Below are 27,796 nucleotides of genomic sequence, written 5' to 3'. Positions count from 1 at the left end.
GTCACAGAAATATGGTAACCCTAATGCTATGGAGCATGGATATATCACTTTCCATGCCTTGCCACACTATGCCCTGCTCTGAACAACGTCGCTTTTTCTTCTTCGAGGGCGATTATGTGCGTTTCCATGTAGCATGGCCGGACTGTAGTATATATGCTCGGAATTAATTGAAAAGTCGCATTAAGCTTTTAGTTCGCCACTTATAATCTTATTTTTCAAGTGCGAAGGGCTCGGTTGATGTATATATATATGAGAACATATTTTGAGATCGAAAAAGAGGACACTTTTTACGAGTTGCAAAAACGGTATAATAGCGGACGGAAAACGGGTAGTTGGGAATATTTTACGGCTAATGTTATTGGGTTCACTAAAAAAAGGGTCATTTTCCCTGAGTAAATTTCATGCTAAATTGCCCTAAATTCTGTAGAAATCCAGTTTTCACATCTATTATACATTTTTAGTGGTCTTAGCACAGTTGCCAACTATCAAAGCTATGAAAAGAGGACCAATTGCGAATTCACAGTTTCTATTCGCATGCTGGCATTCCAGGAAATCACCTGAACGCAGCGAAGCTCTTTCCAAGAGTAATAATGACCAAGTAATCAGTGTCTGCGGTCTAATATATCGGCGGTCGACTCCATTTCATCGCGGCCAATCTCCATAACTGCATCGCTGCACTGCGTTTAGGGTAGGGTTACTTTTAGTGAAAATATATCGAACATGGAAGGTGTGGTGAGGTAAGTTTTCATTTTCCCTATTAATGTATAGGATTCTGTGGGCTGAAGATATGCAGTGATGCGGTTCGTTTGTAATGTGCGTATTCTGGTGTATTCATGAAGTGGAATATCGATTTAGTGGCGAAGCCACAGGCTGATGAGACATCTGACCCTTCGATTTCAGAGTATCGGTGATTTCCATTGTTGGATACATTCTTGTGGCTGACTTCGGTGAGTATTTTTGTTTGGAGAATGATCTTTGCAATTTGGCGGGCTTATATAGCATGTTTCCCGATATATATTCACAATTCACTTCCATATGAACCAGGGTTGTAACCAAGTCACATGGTTCCGAGTCACGAGTCAATCATACTTTTGTGGTTTTGACTCGAGTCGAGTCGAGTCATTTTCAATTCATCACAGACTCGAGTCCGAGTCCAAGTCACCGTTTAAAGGGTCAAGTCCGAGTCATGGTGTTATGACTCGAGTCGAGTCCAAGTCACAGTATTGAAGTCATGTTCAACTCATGTTTTCAATCCTGCTTGGGTGATATCGAATTCCCTGTTTGCGAAACATGCTGATTTTGTCCCTATCAGAGTCTTGGCACGTGTTTATTTAGGCAGATAACGGACAGGTCCTGGCCTCATTTACCGATGCCAAAGATAACTTTACTAATCTTAGAACTTCAAATCAAATATCTCTCATGTCAGTCTGATACATCACCAATACCAGCATTCAGTTTTTATTATGAACACATCGACGATAGCTCACGAATAGCTGATAGAGAACCAACGAATTCACGTCTACATACTATCTGATAGAGAAACAACAAATTCACGTCAAGATACTAGTTGATAGAGAATCAATATATGCATATGCATGTTTATGTAGAGGTATTTACAACAGGCCAGCATGCTGTAAAAGCGTGCATGCAACTATGTGCATTGTGCAGTGACAACAGAACAGATACCTTTTGATTACACTAAAGGTTTTCCCAATTGCATTACCGACTACATCGCAGTTACAGCATTGGAGAAATAATTGTACAATGGGGCTGTTCAAAAACATTTTTTCAAATTTTCTGGCTACTTCTTAAAATTGCTAGATTGCCTAAAAATCAAATTTGGCTCAATTCTAACCAGTAGAAAGCAATGCTACGGAAGAAAATTTTAGACTAATAACAAATAGTGATTTTCGAATTTTACCGGCTATCTCATGATATTGTTACATTGTGTAGAAATATGATTCATAGCAAATTTGACTCAATTCCACTCAGAAAAAGTGAAGTTATTAGAGTAGAATGTTTTGGATATGAAAAAATAGTCGGCTTACTACTATTATGTAATTATATTATATGAAAGAATTTCTCACTAAAATACTCCATTTATTTTCAAATCCAGAATATTCTCCTCTCAGATCATTGATTCCACTTTTTTCAAATTAAGCCAGATTCAGTGTTCCTTTTATGCAACATAACAATTTTATCATGTAACCACCCAGTAAAATAAAAAAGAAGTTATTTTAGAACAGCCATATTGTACAAACATCACGCAACATTAGCCATTCATTATTACTCACGTGCACAATGCACATAGGGGAGATGTGGTACCGATGGATCACTGGGACCGAAAATACTTGAAAAATTTTCCATGATAATTCTATGATTACACTCCGTGAATTTGTCTACAATTGCATGCTTACAGAATCTTTCCTCACATGTAAAAAAATTCGACCTGCGTGAGTTATGGGCTCTGTGACGAATGATTTACGTTTTAGGGGGTGTAAAGTAAATTTGAACCGACATTTTCATTTTTCTATATCACCTTTCAGACTAACAAACCCGCCATAATTTTTGATGTGAAGTTTAGGGCTTGTATCAGGGTATATATTGGCACATATTTTTCGAATCAATACCATCCTCGAGTTGACTATTTTCAAGTCAATTACAATATTTGTGGGGTGGGGGACCTATGGTATCATAGCCAAATCAAGCAAAATAGATGGGCCAACTAATCACTCAACAACAGAAACTTGCCTACATATATATAGGCTGTAAATCCTAGTTACCTGTGGTGTATTATCGCTATTACGAGGTATTTGAAAGTCAAAATGTCGATTTGCGGGTAATATGTATGTGACATTAATTTTGTAAGTTTAGGCGTAAATCAAAACACGATTTTATGCCAACATTTTAGTTGATATAATCTATTTTATTCTTGAAGGTCGCGACGAAACATTCTTCATTGGCTTGCTGTAGCTTAGCTTATAGTACACAACAAAACATGTTCACTAATTTGAGTTTTTGAGCGTATGTCTCATAGGTCCCATGGTTGTGTGCCTTCGGACCCACCGGGTGGGGACCGATGACACGTTCGAGCAACAAATTTCAAACGTTTATGAATATTTTTGGAATAGGTGGATATTCAAGTAGAAGGTCGCGATAGGTAGAGCTTGTATCGAAGTGTTGAGACAGCAAAAGATCTGACATTCTCGGCTGAAGATTTGAGAGCCAGAGATCATTTTGCAATTTTTGATCCATCGGTACCACATCTCCCCTACCTAACAAAACGTCAAATGGACGAAGGGCATTGTGTGTTTTCACAGACAGCAGATCAAATCAATGAGTTACACCTCAAAAATACTAATGTGGAAAGGAGATCCTCAAATATGTTAAAGCGGCATGGCCGTAGAATGAATCCACATCTACTGAATACACGTTCCACTAGTGCACTAGATGCAGGAATTGACAAGCATTTTTGAACCACACTGAAGAGCATTGAATACTCATTCTTTCTAGTCGCCCAAAAATGCAAAGAATCATCGCCTTCAAATCTACACATAGCTTATTAGTCTCTTCACCATCTCAGTCATTTCATTGGCTCTAATTGAACTTTGATTCAATTGTTTGCTTGTATACTTGAAAAGTCTTGAGTACTTTAATTGCGGAGGATCTATTACCTCTTCATCACTGGACGATTTTGTACAATGCATTGCTACTATGTATCATTTTCTGTTGTTTTTACGGCGGCATATCTGATATATCAGACAAGTGCAACGAAAGCAGTGGTGACAAATAGCGATGTCGGCAGAATTCGTCGGATGCGTTGATCTAGCCATTATGATTCGCAAATTTCTTCATCTTCAAGTCATATAAAATAAGCCGAGTCAATGACTTGGGTCGAGTCATGCGTAATGACTCGAGTACAAGTCGAGTCAATCCAAATATTGACTCGAGTCGAGTCGAGTCATTTTCCCATTTCAAGAAAATGACTCGAGTCAAGTCGAGTCATAAAAAAATCGTGACTCGAGTCTGACTCGAGTCGAGTCATGACTCGAGTCATTACAACCCTGATATGAACCAAAAGTTAGTTTAGTGAGAATGCACCATAGCCTACTGTAGGGTATTGTTACTGTGAGTTTTCTTGTAGTTACAGAACTGGTACACAATTGAATAGTACATCCATATATACTATCCAATTCCACGAAAAGTTATAACTAAATCATCTACCTCTTAAAGTGGTGACAATTAGTGTTACCTAAACGGAACTATAGGGTTAATGTGGCCAACTGTAGCACAATCGGATGCTCGTTACCCTCTGCAATTGATTACAACGCGGTTTGCTATCACATGACTCTAAAGGCGTTTGTAAACATTATATACACTATATACACTCAACGAAAAGAGTGTATTCCCACCTAAGTTACGGGTCTGAATATACACCGGTGATATGCCAAACCGTACCGGTACTGGTACACTTCCCCGTCCCAAATGTGGCTGGTTTCTGTATAGTGTGTAAATACCCTTCATTATGTCTGCTTGTATTCCAAGCAGTTACATTATGAATCTTAACCTGTGCACCTGAAGGCAGGGCAGAAAATATCGTGAACACACCGTTTCTTATGGAAGACATGGACGCAGAACCTTTGCCCGATGCAGAACGGCGCAGCATCGCCTGTGGACTCAAAGAAGAACAGATCGCTTTCAATAGATCCGGGTGAATTCTAGTAGAGGATAGAATACAGTGTTCACTGCATAGCAGATATGGATTAGATCAGTGTTACCCGGCCTTTTTCGACTCCTCGCCTCGTTATCGAGCTCGACGCAAATTTTCGCCCCCCCCCCATATTTTCGGAACCTTGCGAAATGTTTCTATGCCCCATAATTTCAAATTTGTCTAATTTCTGGTTTTCCAGAAAATAGTACAGGGGCAATGTTTAGTGTAAACGATTCACGACCGGTGAGCAGTCCAGTACAGACATTTGACATTCTCGTGCCTCGTGCTTATGAACTCTGAATGAATTGCAAATATAATCTGATTCGGGAAAAGCTGTATAAGTAAAATTTTGTTTCTAATCTTGTTTGAAAAAATAACTTCAGCCATAATTCTAATTTAATTTAGAAAAGCTAGAATTCTCTATAGTTTCATGAAAATTCTACTGGAGTCCGGTATAGCGCGAAACAGTACAGACTTTTTCCATTTTCATGTTCATGAGAATCCACTCTTAATTTGATATTAACTGAGGTATTGCTTTCTAATTCGTAAATTAATTCTTTTTTTTTTCAATTTTAAAGTTTTTTCCAATTCAGTAATTCTAAAAAAATTATAATTCTAAAACTGTATCCATGATTCTGATTCTATTCTATTATCTGGGTTTGCTGAAAATGCTACAGGGTAACTGCATAGTGAAGTGGTTTTCAACTGGGGGTACGCGAAACCTCCATATATACAAAATGGTTCATAAACGAACTTGTATTTTTTAAATTGGAGAAATCACGAAGCACTTTCGCTCACATAAACAGAATGGCCGCGAAATGAAAAATTCTACTCTGCAAACTCATTTTAGTTGTCAAATTAGCACTAGCTCACTTTTACAAACATATTGCTGTTGAGAGATGTTTTATCGGGGTTTTGACATCCATAAGCGTATTACCGCCGCGTGTTACCAGAAATGCAGCTACAGAATTCGCTTTGAAATACAAAAGTCTTCCCAATTTCTACATGAATAGTATGATATTTAGGGTTGCGTTTGCAACAAGTGGTTGTTTTAAGCACTTGAACATGTTTTTTAAGAGTGTTTACATGTTTTAACAGTGTTTCAAATAAAGGCATTTTTATTTTTTTTCAAGTTGCAAAATCATGCCATAAATGTGTAAATACTTTCCAAAATAAGATGATGTGTGAGCCTACAGACCATTACCACCCGATATAGCCGACGTATACGATATGGAATGGTTGGAAACATCAAAATAGTCGGTTCAACACATAGTACATGGATATTTCTTCAAAGGAGCTATATTTACCCTATATTTTCAATGTCAATCCACTATGACGTTCACAATTGCATATGCCTGATGATTACCCCTGACGAGTGTCAGCCGAAAATATTCGGGTTCTTTTCCAACTGGATGATACGAGTCGAAATGTAAACGCGTATATTTCACAGCACTATCGTAACGGAGTGCAAATGCAAGGAAGGACTTTCCGGGCCTGCATGTTCGAACGCATCTTCGACGAACCATACGAATGATTTCACCGGTGGCGAATTTTCCTTTTGCGAATCCAATCCATGTCTGGAAGGACGCGTCTGCTCACCTTTGAAAAAGTAAGCTCATCTTGAATATATACCACGTTTCGCGGGAAAAGAAATCAGGGGGCCATTGATTTTCCGTAATCTCAATCCTCACGGTTACATTAGTTTGCGTCAGAGGCGGGCAACATACGGCCCGCGAAGGGATTTTAAGCGGCCAGCAGAGAGTTCCCGGTCTTGCATGGTAATGCGGCCCGCGGTATGAGAAAGTTGGCTATGAAATCACTTGTTCTGTTCGGTTCTACCTACATTTGCGAGGAAACATTTTCGGCCATTAAAATGAACAGCCGAAAGCTGCCTTCCAATCCTTGTCTACGTCTGAGTTCAAAGAACTTGTTGACAACTTTGATCAACCACAGAGCTTGTTGACTTCAACAGCTATTGAAGTATATCACGTTAATAAATGCATTAAATACTGTTTTTGACCTCAATGATTTCAACTATTCACACTATGTACTATTTATAGGTGTATGAAGTATTATAGGTATAGGTGCAGGTAAAACTTGTATGTAGGTGGATATATACACGATTACTGCATCGATTTAGGAATCCGGCCCGCCGAAGACTTGTTTCCCTATATCCGGCCCGCTGACTGGAGAAGTTGCCCGCCCCTGGTTCCAGTGTTGGGATGACTCGAGTCACCTTTTTCGAATGACTTGACTTGACTCGAGTCACTTTGCTCAAATGACTTGACTTGACTTGACTCGGCGTATCAGAAATGTGGATTGACTCGTGACTCGGAGCAAAATTCACGAGTCAATTTCAAGTCAATCGGTGACGATAAAAATCACTGTGTCTAGCATATGTTCGGATTGTTCGCGAAACGCTGGTGTAACCCGCAAGAGCGACCAATCATCAATGATCTTGTGTTTAACTGAGCCTCCAATGTGGCGAAATAGAGCAGTGGTATAATCCGCGGCTGCAACACCAATGGGTGCGGGTTCGAGTCCGACCGAGGTCGACTTCCGAATTCCGATACCTAAGTGTTGTAGGTTTACCTAGACTCCTCCTCGCCACCTCGTCCGCGTCAGCGGTGTCTTACAAAAAGCCTAGAGTTGGGCCGTGCTATAAGTCGGCAGTTCCGGAGAAATAAGAATAATATCGTCCTGGTGTAAAATGACCATAGCAGTCGACAAACACCATGAATACCCCAAACAAACTGAGCCTCCATTGTTATCTCTCAAATAGATTGACCGCAAACGAAGTGATCGAAGCTTACCGCTTAAGTTGTCCTAAACTAGTATAGTAAAGTAAGTTAACAGCAAAATGTATATTTCTGTTCTCTGTTCTTACCTTAACCACACCTCTTGTTTTATTGAAATGAATATAGGTTATATAGTTCTCAACCATTGGCGCAGGCTCGAATTGTATCATATCAATATGTAAATGGCTAAAGTATTGCATCTTATCAATTCGATTCTCTATTCTATATTTTGGCTGGTAACTATAAACGGAAGCTATGCAATTACTTACGTAGTTCAGCAGATCTACGCATATGTGAGCGATACAGCGCTTTCTTGCGTGTATTTACCTCTATATTCGTTCATCGGTTCAAAATCAATGACCATTGTATTTGTATTTCAGACAGCTAGCAAAATGCAATGACGTAATCATGCCTCATACTTCGAAAAGGCAACTTGACTTGAATTGTGACTTGACTCGTGACTTGACTTGACTCGACTTGACTCGAGTCACCTCCAAAAATCGAGTGACTTGACTTGACTCGAGTCACCTTCGAAAATCGATTGACTTGACTCGAGTCAAAATGTTTTATATTATATTTCACTCAATTGCATTTTTGTAATGTCTTCTATTGATTTGCAGGGCGACAAATAATGACTCTCTATCCCTAGGCTGCAGGAGCCCTATCTATATTCTATTCACATTGTACAAGGCTAATTATTTCGCAGCTCTACATACATCGGCTATCGATGTACGTGTCCGGAAGGTTCAACGCAAGAAGAATGCTACGACGGAGATCTTCCGTTTGGCTGTAGTGAATTGACCCCTTGTCTTCATAATGGCTCGTGCTATCGAACCGGGTATGTGAATACACTTTATTATTCATACGTATTGCGCGATGGATATATCTATTCCCTGTATGCTTGACGACTGTACGTAGTTTGGTGACTACGTTCGTGGCCAATTTTTGTCAGACCCACCATATCAAAATGCTTGGCCACTCTAAAATAGAGTAATAAATCTTGCCAGGCCACGCGATTTGAGTTGTTCAAATTTCACTGGCTATTTGATAAGAGCGTTAGTTTGCCTAAATAATACGCTGCATATCTAATTTGACTCATTTCGAAGCAGTAGGAGCGGAAACATAAAAGTAAAAAAATTAGATCCATTTAAAAAAAAATTGAAAATATTCAAATTTTTCTGTCGAGCCTATGACATTGTCTAGATGTGTACATTTTTCAAACTCCCGTGCTTTTACATCTACCAATTAGAATAGAGCCGGATTTGGTGTGCAGCGTTTTTAAGGCAACTTCACAATTTAATGGAGTGAATCCATGGAATCCAGGACACAATTACTTCTGAACAACCCCAAATGACCGTGTATGAATATGGCAACATTGATATCATGACATTCTTTTAGAAGTTTTATTTTGCCTTGTATATAGGGAAGGATATTCGACATGCTACTGTCAAGCTGGATACACGGGGGATCAATGCGAAATTGAAGTTCCTACCCCCTGCCACAGTCACCCATGCCAAAACGGCGGGTCGTGTTTGAATATAAGGTATTGCCTATTTCAAATGCTTGAACTTTGTTAGTATTAGCACTACGGCGACTTGCCAGTATGGTAAATCAACTTGATAAGTTCAGAGCATGTATTAGAATTTTAAGATTCATTTATTCAGAGGCGAATTCGACTGCATTTGTGAACACGGCTTCACCGGGAAACTATGCAATTCATCCGTTACCACTGATCTCTGCATTCCAAACTCCTGCAAAAACGGAGGAACCTGCATTGCTTTTCTCGAGTAAGCTGTTTAGCCTGTTAATCAGTGTTCGGCTTCACAATAACAAATCAATTCCACTTTTAGATATACCCAGTCGATTCTACGAAAATTTTTCCATTTCACTAGTTAGTTGAGGAAATTTTTAGGTTGCCTAAAACAAACGCCACGTATCAAATTTGGATCTCTTCCAACCTGTAGAACAGGGGTTCCCACTCTAGGGGTCGCGACGCCACTGGGGTTGTCTGCCTATTTTCTGGGGTAAGGAAGACGATAACTAAATATAATTGGCTATTAAAATAATGTCAATTGATTGATCGCCGGCTCATTTCTGAATATACGAGTTTCATTGATCAAAATAGAAGAACCACATTCGAGGAATGCTAACCCGGCAAACAAGGTGTCAGATCAGTCGAAGCATCATTATTAATCGTCACCTTCTTGGGGTTGGTGTCTGGCTATTATAGTATTAAGATTGAAGTATCGGAAGCATGGAAACCGATTGAACAGTAGGTTTGCCGCCTCAGAAAATTACAAGTGACCGGAAGTGATATGTGTCAACAGCATCATACATAGACGAGACGAGCGCGCATGGCGCGGTCGAGTAAGCTTTCCGACATAGGCCGTGAGTAGGTGGGTGTACCTCACCATAAAGTAAAAAAAAAACGAATGCCGCTTAGATTTAAACCCTTGTTTCGTGGATTGATACATGACATGTGACACGACCTTATAAGGATACATTATATTAATTAACCATGAATTATTTCGTATTGTTGAACAAATATTTTTTCAAATTTTACTGACAACGCCATGAAATCGCTACGTTGTCTAAACAAACGATCCATAACATATTTGACTAAATCGAAACCCGTATAGAAACGGAAGTAAATTTTGAATTTGAATTTGACCTATCCTACTCCAATGTCTTCGCTTGCACAATTAAGCCAAATTTGATCTCGGGCGTTTTTTTATCGGTAACCAGTAAAACTTTAAAATATGTTATTTTTGATGAACGACACTAATTTGCGTCGCCATGTAGCCTCCTGTCGTCTCGTGCACGAAACTCCATAAAACTTTCTTTACGACAGAGCTGGTTTCACTATTTGCAACTGCCCGCCCGGGTATAGCGGCAGAAAATGCGAAACTCGGAATCCCTGCGACCCCAATCCTTGTAAAAACGGCGGAAGATGTCACTCGGGTTTGGGGTGAGTGTTTTCAATTATCAAGCACGGCGTGTGAAATCCTGACCGATATCGTATTTTCGAGCCGATACCGATAAAATCGGCAACGCCGATGTATTCCACCGATATTCGGAAAATACAGCACACATAGCACTGGCATTTACAAAACTCCAGTGTATTTATATCGAAAGCTTTGCAGCCATTGATATGATATATTAAAAAAGTTATCTACTGTATGTACTGAACATTAAAACGGGTTGTGTACTGACTTTCCTATTGCAGGTCGAACGAATACAGATGTAAGTGTCCAAATATGTTTCGTGGAGCAAATTGCGAGACAAAAGACACCATTCCGTGCCTTCCGAATACGTGCAGAAATGGAGGGACCTGTTATTCTGTTTCTGGGTAAGTAGGGGTTAAACGATACGGTAATATCCAGTAAGAGTTAATTTATCAAACAAAATGATAGTCGATATTATTTCCACTGAAGCATCGATTGGTCGTGACGCAGCATATACGAAACATGTAATACATATGTAGCCTACGCACTAGGGTTATTCAAAATTAACTTTCCGAAATTCGGGGATTCACTGATTACATTGTTAGGTTGGCTAAAAAACGCTGCACATTTAATTTGACTCTATTCCAACTGGTAGGTGTGAACGAGAGTTTGAAAATTTTGAATTTGACTTTTTCATTCATAATTCTGGGACTACCCACCGTCCAGGCTATTTTTGCGAAGCGAAATTTCTAACTGCGATAACTTCACCTTTACCGGTCGGAATTGTGCAAATATTGCTAAGCATCGTTCTTTAATACTTGACTATTCAATGAGGTTGACAGTAAAACTTGAAGAAGAAAAAACTTCGATATATTTTTGATATTGTGCAACTTTGCATTTATTCATAGGTTAAATACCGTAATAAATGATCAAACTGAAATACAAAAGAACAGTTGCATCGACTAGCCTAATACCTATTACTCCAATAACTCACAAGACGTGGGTGCTAATACATACATGCACACACGTCGCGCAATCACAACAACAAGAAGACGAGATCGCTCATGCGTTTAAGGAAACTATTAGAGAGAGAGTGATAGCAGCAAGAGATATTCACACATCCCCCCCAACTCCTAACGAAATCAACGTGCATTGAGTGAGGAGTTCAAAATACCGCGTATAGAGAACGTTCAACCAAATACTCCAATGGCGACAGCGGGAATCAACATAAAATTTGTGCCCCAATAACATAGTCCTTGTGCCATACTGGAGGAGTAACATTTCTGCCAGAGCGCTGGCGTCTCTCATTAGGCGGTGCTGCAACACTAGTGTCGTCGATCGGTACTTCAACTGGTAGATGATCTCCTGCACTCGATTCGGCGGATCGCAGCACGCCAGGGTCTACTTCATTTGACTGCCCATTTCGAGCGGGTGGCGAAACGACTTGAGGAGGCGTAGCTGTGCCGGGAGACGAGACCGTTGGCTGAAGAGATTGGTGCTTCTGGTTCGAGAAGTACGGCTCAATCTTGCGCAGAAATTTCCTGTTACGCAGCGTCAATCTGCCGGAACCGTCCACTTTCACGAGGTACTGGTCATGGTCCCGGCACTGAACCACAGTGCCGGTTCTGTCCCATCGAAGGGGGTAACGACCGTTTTGGTTTTGAATGCGACAGACATCACCTTCAAGAAGCGGTGATAATGGCTTAGTGTTCAACGACAGAGATTCCAGCTGCTTCGCAAATCTGGTACGCAACGTGTGCTCGCGACTCCGCCAGAGGTTTCTCCATAATGGCCTTATATTGCGCTGGGTGAAAACTGGGACCCATGCTTTGATCGGCAGCGCGTCTTTCAAAGTCCTGCCAAATACTATTTCTGCAGGAGAGAGTCCGTTCGCGGGGTCGGGGCAATTGCGAAACTGTAGCAACGCCCGAGTAATTGCATCGGTCCGAATGCTGCCACCCTGCGAAATGTTGCCGAGAAGGAGTCGTTTCATCGATTTCACCGCGGCCTCTGCACGGCCATTTGACCGGGAGTGGTAAGCCGACGAGAGCCTGTGGCGCACCCCCCATTTTCGAAGAAATTCCCGAGTGCTGTGCGCAGCAAATTCGGGTCCCCCGTCACTGCTAAGTTCTTCGGCCACTCCAAACGTGCCGAAGTAACTTCGTAATGCATCTTGGAGTCCGAGGGCTCCAGACGTTTGCCCACCATGCTTCACATGGAATATCGCTGGCCAGTTGCTGAAGCGGTCAACAACGACTAAATAGTGGTGGCCTGCGGCGGTGCAATAATCAGCAGCAACAGCTTGGAAAGGGTAGGTCGGTATGAATGGCTCGGCCGGAGGCATGTATGCTTGACTCGGTGCCATTTTACTGCAGTTGTCACAACGTGCTCGTGTACGTGCTATACACTCAGTCATCCCAGGCCAAAATACTGTGGCCTGTGCCCTCTGTGACATGGCAGCAGTCCCTTGGTGTGCCGAGTGTAAGATTTCACAAATAACCCCTCGCAGCGGCGGGGGAACGACGATCCGGTCATTATACATGACAACATCATCTACGATCGAAAGGTTGTCGCGGTACCGCCAATATGATTGTAGTTGAAAAGGCAGTTTGTCCGATTTGTCTGGGAATCCTGAGATGATGTGATTTTTCAACTCACTGAGGATAGGATCGTATGCGGTACTACGCTTTACGTCGTCCCAGGAGACAACTTCGATGGCATTCAATGATGCTCGGGAGGCGGCCACGATGCTGATTTCAATCAGATTGGTGTCCTCATGGGCAGCTACTATACTGTCGCAGTGGTCCAATGGCATGTCCTCCACTGGAGTCAAGGGAGCAGGGTGCCTGGAAAATGCATCAGACGCAGGAATGAGCTTGCCAGGAACATGGACGACACGGAAGCGCCATGACAATGTGCGCTGCTTCAGACGAAAAAATCCTTGTGTTGGTAATTTCATCAAGGGAGCGGTCCCCAAAGATTTTTACCAAAGGTTTGTGGTCAGTGCAGATGATGAGATCGTCACATCCTAGGGTGAAGAACTTCGTATCTTCCAATGCCCATGCGATTCCAAGCGCCTCGCCCTCTACAGAACAATAACGTTGTTCGGCGGATCGAAGGAACCTTGAGCCAGCGAGAGTGATTTTCCACCCATGGTCGCAACAGTCGGGAGTCAAGGAAACGCATTTGCAGTGCTTTTGTCGCAACCAGTAGCCAATGCCAGACCTTGACCAGTCCGGGGTCAGGCACGTTCTTCTAGTGGGGTCAAAGATCCGTACTCCATCTTTGATAGCGTTGATGAGCTCCAGCTTGGAGTGCGCGAATGCATCATCAAGTTCGGTAGTCCAGCAAAATGGAGTTTTCGGGCTTAGTAACGGTTTGAATGGTGCCATAATGGTAGAAAGCCGGCCATAATGGGATACCTGGTTGACCAGCCCAAACCATGCACGTATATCTGCTATTTTTGTTGGCCGTGGGAAGCACTGTATTGCCTCTAAATATTTGGGCAGAGGGCGAACATTCTCAGCAGTAATTTCGAAGCCGGCGAACTCGATATGTCTGCGGCAGAACTGGAACTTGGAGGCGTTTAAGATGATACCTTCACGGCCCATTAATTCTAGATAGTCAATCATTCTCCACCAGTGCGTGGCAAGGTCATCGTCCCAGAGGACCGTGTCGTCCACGCACTTTGTTTTGCGTGGCGTGTCAGCAATGATGCTGTCGTAGCGGTATGCGTACCCGTCGCCACTGGCCAGGTATCCCTGCGGGGCCACTCTATACCGATATCTCCCGAACTCAGTGATGAATGTCAGAAGGTGTCTATCCTCTTCACGCACGGGCACGGAATGGTAACCATTCCAGGCATCCGTGACAGACCTGTAAGTGTTTGGAGGTATCGAGCGTGCTTGTTTGAAAGGAGCCACAACATGGTGTGTTTCTCGAGAGCAGAAGCGGTTCAGCGATTGGAAGTCAACAACTCTCCTCGGGCTGCCATCTGCCTTGCGCACCCATATGGCCCTATGACACCAGGTCGTTGGCGTGTTCGGCTCCACTTTTTCAATCACCCCTAATTTTACGTCCGCCTCCAACTGCTTCTCAATTTCCTCTTTCCAATGAAGTGGAATGGGAGCCGGTGTGTGGACTGCAGTCGGTGTCGCTGACGGATCGATATGAATGGAAATAGGGGGCCCAGTCATGGTTGGTAGTGGGCTGTGTTTGCACTTGTTGAATGTGGATGATGCATACCTCTCAATTAGCCACTGCTTCATTTTATCAACATTCTCCGCACAAGGCTGGAATGGCAGTTGCTGGGGGCGTGGAGGAGGCGTGGACCTCCGTGGGCAGCTACATGTTTGATGCGGGTTACCCTCAAGGGTTGACTCTCGTGTCGCGTGGAGTGCGGCTGCCCCAATTTGAGGAAAATCGGGCCCAATGATGCCCAACTTCTGCATGGCATCTCGACTAAGGTAGAAGAGTTTCGTAGAGTCCGTAATGTATACCATCTCAGCGGTTTCTATGACATCACCAGAAACTGCCGCACCCGAAAGTCGCAGAAACACAGCGCCCAGGATGTGGATACACTCATCATTAGCTGCAACCAAGCGTTTCTTCACCGGGATGAGATGCTGGTCTTTGAAGCCGCATGCTCGAAACAGTTTCAATCCCATCAAGGATGATTGTGCACCAGTGTCTGATATCGCTTTTATCTTCTTGGGCGATATTTTGGGACGCTGGATATTGAACTGGGCATAATCGGCTTGCCGGGTTGAGACCAAAAGATCAATGGTCGGTTGTGCCTTGCAGTCTTTCAGCAACCAACCGTACGTGCCATCGAATATGTGGTGGTCCAATATGACTTCCGAAGCACGAGATGCGACAGTGTTATTGGTACGGTTTGATACTGAAGCGATATCGATACTAGAAGCGGTGCCAGTACTAGGCGTCTCCGATTGTTTGCTTTTTCTCCAGCAGGCTAGACATTGTTTAAACTCGCGCAACCTCGGCTTACCAAACTTCCCGTGCAAGAATTTATACTTCTTCATGACATTGCCACATTTGCTACATTTGACGACTTGAGAGAGATCGGGCGAAGGCGTGCCAGTTAAACTGCTGGCTGCGACGCTAGAGTCATGCTGATTTCTCGTCTGGAAGGAGGTGGCACGGAGCGCCAGTTCCTTGTTTTCAATAATCTGGACAGTTTCGTCTAGCGATTTTGCATCGAGATTTGCAACACCAAGGACTTGCCGCTGAACCTCATCATCAGCCAGGCCGGCGATGACAATATGCTTAACAATTCTATCAGAAAAGTCGTTGACTTGGGTGCAGTCATGCTTGGTACAAGTCATTTGGAATGAGCAAATTCTTGCGGACGATTTAACTTCGGCCAGAAATGCACTAAAGGATTTCCCTTGATCCTGCTGGGCCGAAAATAGAGCAACGGTGCGCATGCTTGTGGCGATTTTGACAACTGCTAGAGATTCAATAGCTTTCAGCATATCACCTTCACTGACCTGATTGAAGTCACCGACTTGCTTGAAGAGGTCATTCGATAAAGTTATCTCACAGCATTGCCAAAGGTGGCTCTTGATCAGATTGTCGGGTATCTCGGTCCCTTTTTTAAAATCGTCCCATTTTCTGAGGAATATTTGCCATTCCTCGGCAGTGGAGCCACGCGAAATGATGGGTCGTTCCATGACAGGGGGTCTCGAACGCGAGACAGGATGACCTGTTGTGTGGATTGTAGCATGGATTCTGAGCTGTGCGGCGGCGCCGGCCGCGTCTTCGGATTCAGTCTCATACTCGCAGTCTTGGATTGGGCAAGAAAGCTTCGGCATTGTTAATCCGTATTAAGTTTGATCATGTGCAACTTTGCATTTATTCATAGGTTAAATACCGTAATAAATGATCAAACTGAAATACAAAAGAACAGTTGCATCGACTAGCCTAATACCTATTACTCCAATAACTCACAAGACGTGGGTGCTAATACATACATGCACACACGTCGCGCAATCACAACAACAAGAAGACGAGATCGCTCATGCGTTTAAGGAAACTATTAGAGAGAGAGTGATAGCAGCAAGAGATATTCACACAGATATAAATTCAAAATTTTTCAAACTCCTGTAAATTCACATGTACTAGTTGGAATCGAGCGAAGTATGGTGTGCAGCGATTTGTTATGCAACCTTACAATTCAACCAGTGGATCCCAGGAATCTACGAAGAAAAATTCATTTTTGAACAACCCTGCTACGCACGTTAGTGGAAATGACATGTATATGAAGTAGCGAGAAACCCACTGCATTGTTCTAAAGTGTATTGAAATACGTATGGTTGAAAATACACTATTTTTCATGTAATGTGGAACAGGCATTGTATTCTTCCTAGTAGCATAAAAGGTACATTTTGAACTTCCGCATCATTGATATTGTTATGATCTCGTGAATTAAACTTGAATATTCCAGACTCGACGCCTAGGCTATAGCAAATCGCTCAGGTGTACTCGATTTCCTCAACCCTGGTGTTAATATCAATCAAAGCGACTGTTTTCTGTTGGGTGATGAATACAGTTCTACGAATTGAGTTCAATGTATCTATTTGAAGGCCGCGAAATTCGAGTTCAGTGCGCTGTGCATGTGCAGCGGGTTATCGGGGCGGCAGATGTCAGTTCCGGGATCCGTGTTCTCCAAATCCGTGCATGTATCTCGGAATATGCAACAGCACTTTTGGGTGAATAATTTTTTTTCCGACATTCATCTTTAATGTGTGCTACATCCTTTAATTTCTCGAAATATTGTCTGCACAAAGAATAACCCTACCTAGCATATCTATTGATCATACTTATACACATCACCAATCTAGTATCAGCGATCAAATAACTACTGTTATTGTTGCTGTAGTTGCGGATTTTGAAAAGGCAGTAGTTCTACTCTCGCGTTTAAAAAATATGTTCGCAAGCTGGAAAACACTCGACGAATCGTGATGGCGGTGCTCTCACAGCTATATTGCTTGCTCGCAGTCGTCACTGCTAACACAGTGGTGTAGCCAGCGGGTAGGATTTGGGGGTTTATGCCCCTCCCGTTTCAACGTCTAAACCCCGTTCTGTCTTAGTTCTTTATGCTCGATTCTTCTGTAATTTTGTTGAACTGATGTTAATCTGGAAAGCCGATCCGATTCCGATAAAAGGAAAAATGATTTCCTTTAGAAATGAAATTAGTTAGCCAAGTTACAGTTAGTTAGTTACGGATATTAAAGGTCGGTATGATCAGTTCTGGTTTTAATTCCAGTTTGACATTTTGAAATTGTTCAACATATAACGGAAGTGCAAATATATGTCAATTCTAATTCCGGTTTCAGTTTCAGGTCCTTTGCGTGTTCATGCCGCAAAGGCTTCAGTGGCGAGCTATGTCAGTATCATGAATGCAACCCGAATCCATGTCGCAACGGGGGTGTCTGTCGCGCTGTGCCTGGGTGAGTTATATAATGTTTGCCTTGTGAGATACTAACGTCTATATAGTAGATAGCCACGGACTTCAAAGGGATTAATTGGACACCTTACTATAGTAAAACTCGAGCGACAGATAACGGCAACTCTGAATCAAGTTTCATCAGAGATGGTCAGTAGGGTTCTCCAAAAATAATTTTTGGTTTTCAATTTCACTGGCTACCTACGAAAATGGTTAGGTTGCCTAAAAAGGCGGAAAGAAAGGTTTTGGATTTTTTAAATAAATAATACTGTAAAAATGTAAATAAAATTTGGCACATTTCGAACCAGTGGAAGCGACATTATTGCAGTAGAACTTCGCTTATTTTATTACTGGTTACACTTACAGAACTACCCACCGTAAATTATACTCTTTTTCAAATTCAAGATTCGCTACTGCAATCACTTCCCTTCCACCGGCTCGAACGAGACAAATTTGTTGTCCAGCGCTATTTGGACAACCTAAAAAGTTCATTTTTTTCAAGTAGCCAGTTAAATTTGGAAATATTTCATTTTTATTTATCAAATCTAGAATCTAGATTGTGGAAAGTCAGTAATTTCGTGGGCAGTGGGAGCAGTCCTAACATAGTTATTCTGTCTTATTCTGTCTTCTGTCGATGTGACAAGTTCGAAAATGATGCAATTCGTCAATGTCTTCTGAATTCGTATCTGATGGGCCTGCTATTGAATAAGCTATATATTCCAGCAGCTCGACTTGTTTCGAACGTCTCCGGGTGTTAGAATGCCGACTAATCATTATTACAGAACAGGGGATCATACATGCGCGTGTGCTCGTAACTACACGGGGCCGAATTGCGAATTGGGACCGTGTTCAACCAACCTCTGTTTGAATGGAGGCACTTGCGTCGAAAATTCAGCGAGGTACGATCCTAAGCGACTCGGTGGGGAAAGAAATGAAATTTGCATTATATAATCTACAGCCCGCCTTGGTTCACGTGTCTGTGCAGTGTCGGTTGGACGGGTGCTTATTGTGATTCAGATATTAACCGTGAAACTTCAGTATGCAAGCCAAATCCGTGTATAGGCGGGTGTCGCTGTCAAGCGTCCTGTCGGCACGAGAACGGATACGTGTGTTTGGGTTCTGACGGACAGCTTGGGAGAAACTGCAGCTTGCGTAAGTCTGTATAGTGTATAGGGATGGTGTGAACCTCTGAAAGGTTCAGGTTCGTGTGAACGCGAACCTTTTTAAAAGGATCTGCGTGAACGCGAACGTGAACCTCATGACGTCACGTGACGTCATATTGCTCATGCCAACCCTACATTTTAGTATAGTGATACAGTATAATGCACACGTTAGTGACGACTCAGGCTACATTATGCCACAATGCTGAAGTAGTAGTAGAACATGCTGACTTGCCAGGGAATATAAGCTTACGCTTTAACGGTCTGGGCCAGACCGGGCAATGCATTCGTCGTCTGACTATTGCAACATAGATATTGAGCAGAGTGCAAAACGACTTTCTTTACTTTTTATTCTTGATTACCCATTAACAAGTTATACAGTAGCCAACACCCCAATCGCACGGATTTATTTTTATGATACAATAAACATATCAAATCAAGATGGAACTCGTACGCCTGCTAGATCTTTTACATTAGACAACGGTGCATTCTTTATATGAATAATATCAATTTCATTGATTGTTTGAATAAGCATCATTCACTGATTACTTACATGCAGCGTATTCGCTTTTGATGTTGTGCGATTGCGGCCAAGCTCAAGGCAGAGAGTCACTAAATATTCACCTACAGGAAACCAGATATTTCGAACAAACTTTTGAAACAAAGCAAGTAAAATTTTTGAGATGGACAGAGTGCATACTCGTTGAGTGTAGATTTTTGCGCTGCCACCGCCGTGCATAGAGTGGACAGCAGTTGAAATGCAAAGAATGTCAACCAACGATGTCATGATGACGTGAAAAATTGCAATAAATGAAAAAGGTTCACAGTGCAGAACCTACCAGGGTTCGTTTGTGAACGTGAACCTCTTAATTTCTGAGGTTCACACACAGAACGCGAACGTGAACCTCCCGTTCACACCGTCCCTACTGTATAGGCCTACTTGCAGACTCGTGAGACATGCAATACATGCTGAGTTTGCACACTACATATGTAACACGTGTAGGCCTAGGTAGGTCTGTAACACGTGTAGGCCTAGGTAGGTCTGTAACACGTGTAGGCCAAGGTAGGTCTATGGACTGGCCGTATGACTGCTGACTCGGGCTAGGGCTAGGATCAGGGTTAGGGTTAGCATTTAAACAGTTACTTTATCTGACGGTAGTCGGCTGTATACTGCTACATTGTTATAAGCCTGGTGCTAACACGTCGCTCTTTGGTCCAAGGAGATAGTCATTAGACTATTTATATAACATTTACAATAACATTTATTGAAACGGTGAACAATACTTAGCTCGCTCTGAAATGAAAGAATATAACGAAATGAAAATAACCCTCCTGACCTGACACTACTGTACGTTTCTTGAACACAGCGCAGCAGCGAAACATGTGCAGGGAAACCACCAACACGTGACTTGCCGTTATTCACCCGTTACAAGCATATTTGAGGTGCAGTAATCTCGACCATTCGGTATCCATCCCATACAAGTCTTTAAACAAGGACTCTTATCTTCGAGATCGCCAAAGACCGAGAATTTTGCATATTCAAAACTTCAAGTATGTATTCATTCCAGCTGCTCCCAACGTGACCTGCGGATCTACGGTGATTCGCGTACGCGTCGACTCTAGAATCGCGGACGAATACGGAATCAGCAGGCCCAATTTCGAAGTATTCATGTCCAATTCGTCTTCTATCAATCCGACCGAGGACTGGTGTCCGGCCGTACGTAAGTGTCTGCGGAGACTGCGAGATTGTCAGAATCCGTATCGTTCATTACTATGGTAAAAACTTTAGACTGAGAATATTGATGTATTTCATATGATACCAAGTCGTTACATGCGGTCTTTCTGGGTGATTTAATATCAAAGCATAGCATGATGTTGAAGCTGTTCTAATGAATGATCCGAAAATTTTGGACGCGTGCCTTAAGCTGGATACCATGTCGGCTCAATATATCGGCGTCAACAGTGAAGGCCTACAGTTATGGGTTTTACCGGTACCGGCTCAAAATCCGATACGGTCGGGGTTTGGCCCCATTTTGAAAGTAGAAACAACCGACTGTTGTAAATATCATGCGACGACACTTGTTTACATTCTATAATTCTACCAAATCTATCTATCTACCAATCCAAGTCAAATCGCCAAATTAATAAAAATGTAGCTGTAATTCCAATTATACTCTAATTTGTGAAAAAAACTATGGCTATAATTCTAATACGAATCTAATTTAAAAAAAAAACCTGTAGATATCATTCTAATATTAATCCAATTCGAGAAAAAACTGTGGCTATGATTTTAATTCTAATCTAATTCGTAAAAAATGTTGCTATCATTCTTATCGTGGTCCAATTTATTAAAAAAAGGTGCGTAGCTAAGCTATAATTCTAATTTGTAAAAACTGTATCAATTATTGTACTATTAATCTAATTTGTAAAAAATGTAGCTATTCTAATTTTAATCTATAATTTTTTAAAAACTGTAGCTATAATTCTAATTCTAATCTGATTTGTTAAAACTATAGCTATCATTCTAATTCTGATATGATTTGTAAAAAAATGTAGCATTAATTCTAATACTAATCTAATTTTGAAAAAAACAGTAGATATTATCATGACTTAAGTCTAATTTGGAAAAGCTAAAAAAAATTATAGTTTCCCAACTACACTTTTACCACCTCTGTTTATCCTAGACACGGGGACGTATTTCGACTTCTCCCTTCTTCTGCCCTTCAACAAGTGCGGCACTGTGACATCTACCATGAAAGATGGCGGCACATCTGTCATGAACACGATATGGATGAACAAGTTGGTCGCTGGAGGGAAAGCGGAGATGCCAATCCCCGTGGTACAGTTCGCCTGTATCTATGACACGAATTATAACGTGATTACTTCGCTGTCGCCTAGGTCAGTTGATATTGGTTACCGTGTCTTGTTCAGAGTTCGTCAGACTTGCCATCGTCGGTACTCAATTTGAGGTTGAAGTAACCTTTTTTCCGGAATCCTGGGATTCACTGATTAAATCGTTAGGTTGCTTAAAACGCTGCACACCAAATTTCGCTTGATTCCAACTGGTAGATGTGAACGCACAGGACTTTACCAATTTTGAATTTATTATTATAAAAATTGTCAAATTTTACTGTCAACCCCATGAAATTGTTAAATCGTCTTGAAAAACGATGCAAAACAAATTTGACGCAATTCCAATCCGTAGAAGCGAAGTTATACGAGTTTTTCATTCAAAATTCTTGGATTAACCCCAGTCTCGGCTATTTTTGTGAATCCAAAATTTTTAACTTAGATAACTTTGCTTCTACTGGTTGGAAGTGGGCAAAAATTGGTAAGCCTCGTTCTTTCAGAAAACTTAACAATTTCATGGGGTCGACAGGGTAATTCGAAATAAAAATTGACGCAATACCACCCGGCAAACGCGAAGCTTATCGGATTTAAAATGAACCGTGTTTGATTCAAATTCAGAATTCCAATTCAATCTCCAAGCTGTTGGGAATTCAGTAATTCTATTTCCAATCAAATTTGTGAAATAGTTTGACCTACAGTATGCGGGTGGTTTCGCCCATTCGTCGCGGTCTGTCTTTCAATTGAAACGCGCGGTATTTTGCCAGGTTTGAGACTGCGAGACGCGTGACTGCAACGGGTGTCAGTCCGGCGTCCGCCATCATGGAAATCTGCAAATCGGGAGATTCGTGTCCGTTGGCGTGTCCGCCTGCTTACTCGCTTACCAGAGGAGCCGTGTATACTGTCGGAGAAACCCTGCATCTACGGATATCGCCCGAGATTACGGTATCAGAGAATTCCGCTGCGTTGGTCTATAAGTCGGACTTGAGAAACGAGATATTACTAGTTTAATTAGGCCAGACTAATTAAAGAGAAATGTCGGTACTCCCAGCCACTTTGCGTGAAATGCTTTGGGAGAACTCTATATAGCTAGAAACGAGTCAAGCTTGGTTTACAGACATTTGCCATTCTCTTGCTTATAAAGTGAACTTGTTTCAGGGACCAAGTTTTCACGAATTCTGTCATACTAATTCTAATCTAATCTAACAGTTTATGGATAATCCAGTATTTTTTTTAATTCAGTTTTTGAGAACCTTAAAGATGCATTATGCAAGTATTAATCATTGGTTAATGCAGGCTGGAATTTTTGAAAGATTCGGTTTCATGAATGTAACATTTTCGTTCAGGGTATCACGCTCCGAGTCTGGGACATGTTCCTGTCTTGCGCCGCCGACCCGTCCGAAGCCGTATCGGAGTCTCCGGTACATCTTCTCGTCTCCGGATGTCTGCCCACGAATTCGTCGCGATATAATCCTACCGAGATTCGACCGGCGCGGAACGGAATTTGTGCCTCGTTTCCTCTGCCCTTTCTTCCGGGATGTAGCGCGTTGTACATACACGCGAAGCTGCAATCTTGTACAGAGGTATTTAGTAATATGCTAGGGATACCACATGTGCTCATTTTTTCGCATTTCGTCCTCATTTCATAGCTTTTTGAGAGTTGGGTGACTGTACGTACAAAGACAGAAACTGAAGGAAATTTACACAGTAGACGCCTATCGCCGGTAGTTTGACAATAAAAGGTCATCGCCAAGCGATTATGCGTGAGAACAGTTCTTTCGAGAGTCAGGGTCGGAAAAACGACGTTTCTTTAGTCTACCCGATAACATTAGCCGTAAAAATCTCCGAATGACCCGTTTTCTGGTTCGCTATTGTAACTTGTAAAACTGTCTTCTTTTTCAGGTCTCAAAAGATGGTAACCCTACAGTTGCCTTCAAATATAGTTGTTGAGAGGCTGAATTTCCCGTTTTACTAAAATACTACAGAACTATATGCTATGCATGGGCTACATTTTCCATTCCCATGCTTAATATGATTAACTCTGATTAGACACAAGGATAACCTGGATTTTTGCTGTTTTCTTTATAATTCTCATTTAATTCAATTTCGCACTTTTATTTGAAATAAAGTGTATAATAGCTATCGTTCTGATTCTGTTTTTAAACCACTAAACGCTGATATTTCCATATCCGATCAGGACTGCGATGTAAAGTACAACGCATGTAAAGGGAGGAATCGACGAAGCATCGCGCACCCGAAAGTGACTTCTCAAGTCGCAGGTCCTGTGATAGTCATCAAAGGTAACACCGGAATCTCCAGGACATTATATCCTGTAAATCGGTCCGAGATCGACGATTCACCAGTTCAGCCTACAGGTGAGTGGAAATTCTTTGCAAGATAGTAGACATCAATAGATCCATGGGTTGTAATGACTCGAGTTGCGATTTTTTATTGACTCGACTTGACCCGAGTCATTTTTCTCACGAATACGGAAAATGACTGGACTTGAGCCAATCTGTGTATTGACTCGACTTGTACTCGGGTCATCTCGCATGACTCAGGCCAAGTCATATGACTTGAGACGGCCGAGAACGACTTTTCATCGTAATTTCGAAGAATAGTGAAGTTACCACACCATTGATATGTCGGCTATTAATACTGGTACTTGAACATGCGACCAGAAACTGTTGAAAGTGAAGTAAATTTGTATAATTATGAATGCGAAGCATTCGATATCTCCTAGCAGAGTTGTAAAAAGTTGATTTAACAAGACTTTACCTCACCTGAACAGTCAACTTGGACTCGGACTCTAGTCAACTGACTCGGACTCGACCCTCTGCTCGCTGACTTGACTCGGTGGTGAATTGACAATGACTAAACTTGACTCTAGTTTAAGCTGTAAAAGTGAGATTAACTTGTGACTCGGTTACGGTTACAACCCTGTGAATATGCAGCTAGGCATGGACAATTCGTTATTTCCAATTGTCAGATTCGATTAATTAGGGTGAAATGCCGGAAATCTAATTGTAACTTAAATTTGTAGAATGTTTCTATGCTCCAATTCTAATCTAATTTCTGCTTTTCCTGGAAATGCTTTAAGGTGAGAAACAAACCATGCAGAATAAAATAATAAAATATTTTACCAAATTCGACATAGTCTAACTCCTATATCTTCGCGTCTATATTACAATTAGTGAATTCGCAAAAACTTGGTATTCCTAATTAATGTCTACCATTTTAATTAGGAATACCAACAAAAATCAATCAAACTCGGTTCGTATCAAATCAAGAATTTGTACTCACAAGCACGAGAATGACAAATGTCTGTTCCCCGAGCTTGGTTCGTTTCGCACCATACAGTTTTCCGTTTGCGTTTTCAGGAACACCTCAAATTATATTAGAATTAGATTATCGACATTTCGCCCTAATTAACCAATTAAACAATTGGGATAATCTAGTTGTCAAGGTCTGCTGTTGTTTGCAGCCGGATGGATTACTGCATATAGGCCTACCCCACCGAGCCTGAATTTGTGAAATTCTGACCAAATTTTATACCTGGTGTCCTAAAATGTGAATTGTTCATTGCAGTCAATCCGACGCGCTCGGAATTCGCGGATCTCATCCTGCAAATCACCCTAGTCGGTTTGGTTTGCCTCATCGCCGGATTATTCGGGACACTGCTTTGGTACAGTACTACAAACAACAGATCTTGAGTCGCACAAATTATGACTAACAAAAAACAGACTAGTCAATGAATATATTTCGTACACTGCCATCATTCACCTTTCCCTGTGACGTTGTTATTTCTGCCCTCAACTGGCAATTCGCAGTGCGTATGCTTCATAAATTGAGACAAGTTTCTTCGATGATATTCTTTCATTGCCTCGTTTTGCAGATAAATTATAACCATGCAGATACGCTGAACTTGCGATCTTTCTATTTCATTTCCTCATGTTGCAGAGCTTGTCATCTTTCCATAAGATATCCTTAAGTGTACTATTCCATAATTTGCAACATTGCAATCTATTAGTTATTAGTCAAAATGTAATCGACTATATTAGTATGTTGTGTGAATGTGATCGCCTCAATTGCTTAGTTTCATATTTGCCTTACCCTATTATGTGCACGGCAGGGTTGATCGAAAATAACATTTTTCGGATACCGGGAAATCTCTGATTAAATTGTTAGTCTGCCTAAAGACGCTGCTCACCGAATTTGGCTCGATTCTAACGGGTGGACGTGAACCCGTAGAGGTTTGAAAATTTGTTGTTATAAAAATTCATACTTTTTCAAATTTCACCGTGAACCTCATGAAAGTGTTTATAAAAGCCATGCGAAGCAAATTTCACTCAATTCCAACCCGTAGAAGCGAAGTTGTCAGTTTCTCCTTCATAATTCTTTGAATACCCACCGACAATGCTATATTTTCAAATCCAAAATTTAAACTGCAATAAATTCGCTTCTACCGGTTGGAAGTGAACAAAAATTGGTAAGCATGGTCCTTTTAACTATTTCATGGGGTTGGCAGTAAAATTTGAATGATCTTTTTATAAATTCGAAATCTTCAAACTCGTGTGCCAAATTTGGCGTGCTGCGTTTTTATAGGAGCCTTGCAATTTAGTCGGTAAATCAGCCGGCATATGGAGAGAAAGTTATTTTCGAACGACCCTATATGCAGGGGTACGATATTTCCTTTGGTTGACCGTTGAATCGCGGTATCAGTTTTTTGCCTAATGCGAGGTTTAGTGTGCCGGCGTTAGATATAGAACGTTTTACTTTGCAGCTCGGTTCGTTTATAGCTACTTTGCTTTTAGTACACTGTGTGCGTTAGCGGAATCGTCCGACTATTGATCGAATGTATGCGAGGTGATATACCCGCTGTTATTGTTTGAAATAAACGATTTTTTCTGAATATACACGGTGTCTGTGTTAATATGTATTACGCATAGTATGTTGATTCAGGCTGAAGACATGAATCGTTTTTGGGATGCGAATTTGGTAGTTTTACAAGTCCGGTTTGGAAACCTATGCTGTCCAGCTACACGTATTGAAACAGAGTTGGGAAATTATGATTAGATTAGATTAGAATTGTATCTACGTTCTTTCAAATTAGATTAGAATTATATCTATACCATTTTTCCAAATTATACTATAGAATTAGAACTATATTTACACATTTTTCTAAATTAGATTAGGTTTGCAGCTAGAATTTTTTTTCAAATTAGACTAGAATTAGATTACATTTTTTTCAACTTAGACTATCGAATTGCAGCTATATACAGTTTTTCAGTATTGTAATATAATGACGACTAGGTTTTCGCCAGATTAGATCAGAGTTAGAATTAGCTAAAAGTTTTTTTTTCGAAATGGATTAGTGTTAGAATTATGCCTATACCGTTTTTCCACATTAGAATAAAATTATTGCTAGTTTTTGTGCCAAATTAGGTTAGAATTAGACTTGTAGCTTTTTGTTTGGAATTTATCAGTTCGTTCAAAACAGATTAGAATTAGAATTACTGAATTCGAAAAAACTTGGGCTGGTAATTGGAAAGAAACGAGTTCAATAAAGACGTTTATTTCGTATCAAATGGGAGTTCATTTTATAATCATTCGGGCTGCACAGTTGTCGCGTAATTCTCCAGGAAAGCCAGGAATTGGATTAAAAGAAGAGAATAGAAACATTTCTCAAATTAGATTAAAATTAGATTACAGTCTTTTCGCATTAAATAGACCACTAGAATTGCCCGAGTCTGCATTCGACCCTGGCGAAATTATGTTGGTATATTTCATTGAATCATTTGTAGCTTGAATGTGTACCAAACACCGTATCAACCGACTGTTAACATAATAGCTCCTAATATCGCTGA

General features: G+C 41.3%; 1 protein-coding gene across 4 annotated transcripts; it reads left to right on the top strand.

Moving 5' to 3' along the window:
• The first annotated feature begins 629 nt into the window (after positions 1 to 629).
• Positions 630 to 26,845, top strand: LOC145442255 (uncharacterized). Of its 4 annotated transcripts, none has more exons than XM_080320157.1 (19): positions 630 to 737; positions 901 to 947; positions 4,582 to 4,711; positions 6,162 to 6,320; positions 8,216 to 8,347; positions 8,933 to 9,052; positions 9,174 to 9,296; positions 10,361 to 10,477; positions 10,736 to 10,858; positions 17,060 to 17,185; positions 17,819 to 17,926; positions 18,705 to 18,821; positions 18,881 to 19,074; positions 20,651 to 20,803; positions 21,767 to 21,980; positions 22,697 to 22,874; positions 23,276 to 23,512; positions 24,127 to 24,304; positions 25,518 to 26,845. In XM_080320157.1, exons 1-19 carry the CDS (start codon positions 721 to 723, stop codon positions 25,640 to 25,642), a joined length of 2,598 nt encoding a protein of 865 aa, XP_080176283.1. In that variant the 5' UTR covers positions 630 to 720; the 3' UTR covers positions 25,643 to 26,845. The 4 variants fall into 4 exon arrangements, with proteins under 4 accessions (XP_080176283.1, XP_080176282.1, XP_080176285.1 ...); XM_080320156.1 differs by having other exon boundaries at positions 17,813 to 17,926; XM_080320158.1 differs by having other exon boundaries at positions 658 to 737; positions 4,586 to 4,711; positions 17,813 to 17,926.
• The last annotated feature ends 951 nt before the right edge of the window (positions 26,846 to 27,796 follow it).

This window comes from Botryllus schlosseri, chromosome 7 (assembly GCF_051294905.1).
Source record: "Botryllus schlosseri isolate E-star chromosome 7, Bs_hap1, whole genome shotgun sequence".
Lineage (NCBI taxonomy): Eukaryota > Metazoa > Chordata > Ascidiacea > Stolidobranchia > Styelidae > Botryllus > Botryllus schlosseri.
Note: the sequence above shows the minus strand (reverse complement) of the source record. Positions and strands in the feature narration are given on the sequence as shown.

Bases quoted from the DNA above. Each gene is read 5' to 3' on its own strand.
- LOC145442255 (XM_080320156.1), top strand. The intron at 10,859-17,059 runs GTAAGTAGGGGT...ATCTATTTGAAG, and splicing joins ACCTGTTATTCTGTTTCTGG to GCCGCGAAATTCGAGTTCAG. The intron at 22,875-23,275 runs GTATCAGAGAAT...ATTTTCGTTCAG, and splicing joins GGATATCGCCCGAGATTACG to GGTATCACGCTCCGAGTCTG.